The sequence below is a fragment of the Glycine max genome, chromosome 12, assembly GCF_000004515.6.
Source record: "Glycine max cultivar Williams 82 chromosome 12, Glycine_max_v4.0, whole genome shotgun sequence".
Taxonomy (NCBI): Eukaryota; Viridiplantae; Streptophyta; class Magnoliopsida; order Fabales; family Fabaceae; genus Glycine; species Glycine max.
The window spans coordinates 9,093,543-9,099,409 of record NC_038248.2 but is presented as its reverse complement, the minus strand read 5'-3'; the positions used below and the strand labels follow the sequence as shown (position 1 = coordinate 9,099,409).

The window sequence follows — 5,867 nt, the reverse complement described above, 5'->3', positions numbered from 1 at the left end:
GATATACCGAGGAAAAGGAGGGAGGATAATCCAAACAATGTACCTTTCAATTAGTCAAGGTATAAAACAACACAATGGATAGGAGAGGTATCTTAGCTAGTGGAAACAGAAAACGGGATAACTACAAATAGGGGGGGTGGGGGGGGAGAATTGTTACCAGATTTCCAATATGTTTGTTTCTCAGTTTCTTTCTTTGGCTGTCTTGTATTAATCCAGGGATCTAAAACCTCATTTATAACAGCGGCGAATTCTCGGCTCTTATATGATCTCATTACTAATTCATGTAGCTTCCCACGAGTATAACCAACAAACTGAGGCTGTAAGCTGTTAAACAAATTTGACTTTGAGTCATGCTCACCAACAGAAGCACCATGAATTTGCTTTGATGGTAGTCCAGAACATTCACCAGACAATGTACTACTTTCTTGATGACTTCGTAGACTAACATCGAAATCATATGTTTCAGCAGAAGAGGTAACGGGAACCCAGAGTTTATCACATTTCCTGAACACACTGCTATACTTTTTTACAATTCCTTGGTCTACTAAACGCTGTAGCTCTGAAAATGATGAAGGCCCTCTTTCACGCCCAGAACCATCAAGATAATACCAGTTGCCTGAATGTAATTGTAAGTCATGGACAGTACGACAATAGTCTTTAGGAATATTAATAAATTCCATGCTCCTGCAAGAGCCTAGAGAACCTTGATCATTAGAAGCTTTTGACTGAGAATCTTCTTCAGTTGAGGATCTCTTGCTATAACTGGTTGAAGAGAAAGACCAAGTTGACCTTGAAGGATACCTATCCTTGCTTCGGGTCTTGTGGCATGACTCAGAGACCAATGATCCCTGGTCCTTAACTACACATGCATTTATCCTTACCACTGAAAGAATATTTCCTTTCACTCCTCTAACAGAAGCAAGCTTGGTTTGAACAGGTTTGCTCAAAGTACTGCAATCACCCCTCTCATCAGTACAAAAAGCCCAAACAGGAAGATCAAGCCTCCTGCTATGAGAAGGATAATACAAGTCATCTTTTCGAGTCCAACGAGGATCTTCACATCCAGATTTAGGCATTTGACATAGTGAAAACCCATCATTAAGGACAAGTTTTTTATTACAATATCTATCTTGGGCATCATCGTTCCTCTTCCAATCACCACCTTTGCATGACCATTGAGCAGAAAACCAGTCACCAGGAACACCAAGGGTAAATCCATTTTCCTTGCCAGAGGGTATACTTACTTGAGACTCATATTCTCTAGATGAATCAATTCTTGAATCATGTTCCATCCTCAGGCAAGTATCATGGCCAGGAAAACCTGAACAAAAAGAGACAACAAAATACTTAACCACGTGCATAACCATTTGCTTTTTAAACTTCTTCAAAATGTAAACATCAATGCACCTCTACGTGCATAACATGAAAAATTAAATCACCATTTTAAGCTCAACATATGACATAAAACTCGAAACTTGGTTTAGAATCTCATTAGTTCATATCAAAATGCATTTTTAATTGAGTCCAGAATATGTTACTTTATTCAACCAATCTACTGGCAAATTATAAATAATTAATACTACCTCTGGTTCTATATATAAGCAAAAAATTGACTTTTTCTTTGGTCCTAATAATAAGAAACAATGCCTAGTTTTCAAACTTATTTAGGGTTAAATTTCTTTTATACCCTTAATTTATTGTTAACTCTATTTACTAGACACTCCCTCATTGGATTATGAGTATTGGCATTAAATGTAACCATCACTTACAACATTTAAACTTAAGGGCATTTTTGGAATAAAATTAAAATTTATGATAGTATTGAATGTGACCACCACTTTTTTTTCTTGGTTTTGATGATTTGTCCTATGTTTCATTATCATATATATAGGACTAGAGGTAGTAGATTCCAAAAATTTATGCTACCACAATATTTCTTGTAAAGCTGCAATGACATAGTAAACCATAATACATCATGACTGAGTGAGCTTAATGCAAATTGCTTGTTCACCAGAAAGATATAGAAGATTCAGGCAGTACAACAGGATAATGGAGTCAAAACTAAAATTATTTATAAACTACCATGTATTTTATTAACTGACCACTAATTTGTAATAAAATAAGCACTTTTCTGATTTTGTGATCTGTTTGTATAAACTGGTATTTCTTATAAAAAAAAAAAAACACTTCTGTTTTTTTAAAGAAGCAAATCCTATTTGCTTCCTAAAACAACACTTCTTTCAAAATCACTTTTTAAGTTTAAACAAACTAACCCATAATTGGTCAACCACCACATGACACCTTTGGAAGAAGAAATATCAACCAACATAAACATTGAATCATTCAAACTGATTAAAAACTTAAATGAAATGGGCAAGCACTGCCTAGCAATTACATACCTTCACACTCCTCCAATCCCTCCCATTTTGCATATTCAAAATTCATTTGCAAAGATTCTGCAAGACAATTAAATAAACAAGCTAAAAAAGATAAGATATGGCAGCAAATAGCAGAAAATTACAGATTGATATAAGAAATCTTTTTTTTCTGTAAAAGAAATTCACATAAATATCAATGAAGGACAAAACACCTTTTATTGCCTCAAATTCCCTTCCTGGAATGACATCATAACCCTCTAACAGAACTCCAACCCTTTCATCAATGTGGAGGTCCTCCAACAATACAGATGCAATCCCACTGTCTTCAGAGCATAACATTGGCTGCAGAATAGGCGTCGGGATTCCCAGATAATTCTCAGGACCAGATTGAAGAATATCTCCAGTATCAGCCAAAAGATTACCAGGGGCTTCTGGAGGGTTTACCAACTGGGTTATGGTTTCTGACACAACTGATAGAAAACTCTGAGCTGTCACAGGGGATACTGCATTTTCAACAGTTAGCCACCTGTCACTATCTATGTGCTTAATAAAGTGATCTGACATAAGTACACCATCATCAACAAGGACCTTGATGTCAGATAACTTAGAAGGCCCATGTTCTACACCGTTATAATCAAGGTAAAACCATTTGCCAGATGACGAATCCACCACCACAGGGACATGTGGAGGAGTGTCACATATGTCCATATCTTCTTCCATAGAAGCTAGCTCCTCGGGTAATGGCTCCAAGCAAGGAGAGCCTTTGCAGCTTACAGTTGGATTAGAGGATTGTTGTTCCTTTTCAGGTTCACTGCAGACATCTATCTCAAAAGACTTACTGGCATTATGCACATTTCTTTCACCTTGAGATTCTACATCAGAAAGATTTGCCTCCTTTTGGACATGCTTATCTTCATAATCCTTACAACTATGTTGTGAGTTATGTTTTTCACTTGATGAGATTTTACTATTTATTTCTCGATGCATGTTTGACCTAGTTCGATCATGTGGGGATTGCTCTATTAAATTTGGAGTGGGGTCCCTCCGATCATGATGTCGACCTCGATCTTGTGGGGACCGCTCAGCATGAGTAGGACTTCTCATTTTATGATCATGGTGACGACTTCTATCCCAATTCCTATTATATGGGGATCTCTCCCGACCATGTGGGGATTTCTCACTGCTATATGGAGATCTGTCACAACTGTAGGGAGAAGGACGCACTGGAGTGCGATCTTTATGATCATAATACCTGGCTCGGTCATGTGGGGATCGCTCAGAATTACCAGGGCTTCGTCCATGCTTGTCATAAACTGATCTGGTAGGCAAAGACTCATGATGCCTGGAAGAATACTTGTCTGCTGATGATTTAGAAGAACTATTTCTATAAGATCTTTCCACGGAGAGGCGAGAATAGTGCTCAGAATAAGCAAGGCGGGGACTATCATCAGAAAGCCTCCGACTTTTTGAGCCGGCATAATCTCCATAGTTCTTCCGCTCACAGCCTTCTGATTCATTACCATGCCTTTTCAACCGATTTCCAGAAGAGTAATCCCGCATATGGGTCCTACTATTACTGTGTTCATTTTTCTCCTCGTCCACAATCTTTGAACTGATCCTTATATTTCTCTCTTGTCCACTCTCCCACCTGGGAGCACTTTTAGCATGCTGACTTCCACTTCTATTCAATTCCTTCTTTCTAAAATGCTCATCACCTGTATAATATCTCCCAGAAGGTGGTGTATGCTCCCGTTCATTTTTCCAGCCTTTATCCCTACCTGGCTGGTACCTGCGGATTCTAGCATAGCCATAATCATCCCTCCCCATGTCTCCCCTATGCCACCTATCTGGAATGAATTCTCCCTTCTCAATATCATCCTTCATTCCACCTCTCCACGACCCATATTCCCATTTCTCAGTTTCTCCTTTCCTACCCTTCTCAGGAACTATCTCCCCTTTCTCCACATCCTCCTCCTTTCTCCATTTTCCTGAAACAAACTCCCCCCTTTCCACCTCCCCTTTCTTCCATCTCTCACTGACAATCTCCCCATTCTCAATTTCACTTCTCCGCATCAGCATCACCGGCTTCTCTGGTACAAACTCTCCATTCTCCAGCTCACACCCCAAGGTCCCCAGCTCACCCTCTTCCACTTCATCCATCTCCCCGCACACTTCCCCACTCTCAACATCATTCCCACCCCTGCTGCCCACTCCGTCCACTGTCAATTCACTCTTCACCACCTTCTTTGCCGCAGGCGACACTTTCTTCTTCACCTTTACCTTCTTCTTCCTCTTGCCAGCTACCTTGAGCAACCCAGAATCGAACCCGTTCCCACTCTTGCCTCCGCAGAGCGCCTTCTCCGCCGCCGCATTCGGCAACCTCTCAATAACATGCTGCTGCTGCAGAGGCATACATGCCACGCCTCCATCTCCCATGGAAAAATCCTCACCGCCAGACACAAACCACGAAACCCTAATCCTTCCCTCCGCCGGGGCTGTCAATGCTCATGCTGTACACGCGTCACTCTCCGCAATTCCGCAGCTCCAATTCAAAACCCTAAATTCCAAAAATCCACAAAGAAAAAAAACAAATATGTCATAACCGAAGCAAATGTAGGGTTTTATCGAAACACAAGTAACCTCCGACGCATTCGCAACGGCAAAAAAACGCACGCAACGAAGCTCCGAGAGTCGGTTAAATAATCCATAAAGAAGAATGAAAAAACACAACGCGGAAGAACAAAGACGAGAAAAATTACCGCGAAAAGGAATGAGGAAATTGAAGGCGCAGATCGAAGAGAAGAACCGTAGACGATTGAGCGAATCCGAAGAAGGTCGAGGGCGAACGAAGATCGAGAAGCGCAGAGAGAACTATGGCTTCGAAAGAAAGAAAAATCGGGGATTTTTCAGAGACTCTCTTTGACAAATTGATATAAAGAGAGAAGAACTTTATATCTGGCGCTTCTTCTCTTCGCTATTATATATCTTCGTGTTTTTCTCTGGGAGTTCTCGTGTTGGCTTGAACGAACGAAACGAAACCTTCGTGTTATTATTATTATTTAATTTTTTTTCTCTTTGATAAGTGTATTTGTTATTTAGTGAATTATGAAAATACCCTCAGTGACGTTGTACTCGTAGTGAGAGTGTGTGCGTCACTGGGATGTTATTGTTAAGGCCTAAGGGAAACTCGTTGACTCTGTTTAATGCTTCAGCTTAAAGGAGTTTATTGTCATCCTCTTGAAGAAAGCAGTTTTTGTGGCCATCATGATGAATCAAATTATACCTGCAGAAAACCAAATATGCAGGGCAATGTTTGTGTGTAAGATGTTGCTATGTTTCTTTGGTATGACTATTACCAGCACGTGTATTTGGAGAACACGACAAAATAATGTGGGAAATTGATTTTGTGAGATCCTTTTCCTAATTAATAAAATTAAAAAATAACTTCCAAGCATTTCAAGAAATCAAATACGTGTATTAAAAAAAAGA

The 5,867-nt window shown here is 39.8% G+C and overlaps 1 protein-coding gene across 1 annotated transcript in view; it reads right to left on the bottom strand.

Moving 5' to 3' along the window:
- The window catches only part of LOC100815409 (histone-lysine N-methyltransferase ATXR3), an 18,624-nt gene extending 13,184 nt beyond the window's left edge, over positions 1 to 5,440 (bottom strand). The window contains exons 1-4 of the mRNA XM_006592337.4: positions 5,138 to 5,440; positions 2,591 to 4,935; positions 2,400 to 2,456; positions 158 to 1,321 (exon numbers count right to left, since the gene is read on the bottom strand). Of these exons, the coding sequence (XP_006592400.1) occupies positions 158 to 1,321; positions 2,400 to 2,456; positions 2,591 to 4,814 (3,445 nt within the window). The 5' untranslated portion in view covers positions 4,815 to 4,935; positions 5,138 to 5,440. The remainder of the gene's footprint in view (positions 1 to 157; positions 1,322 to 2,399; positions 2,457 to 2,590; positions 4,936 to 5,137) is intronic.
- Between the last annotated feature and the right edge of the window lie 427 nt (positions 5,441 to 5,867).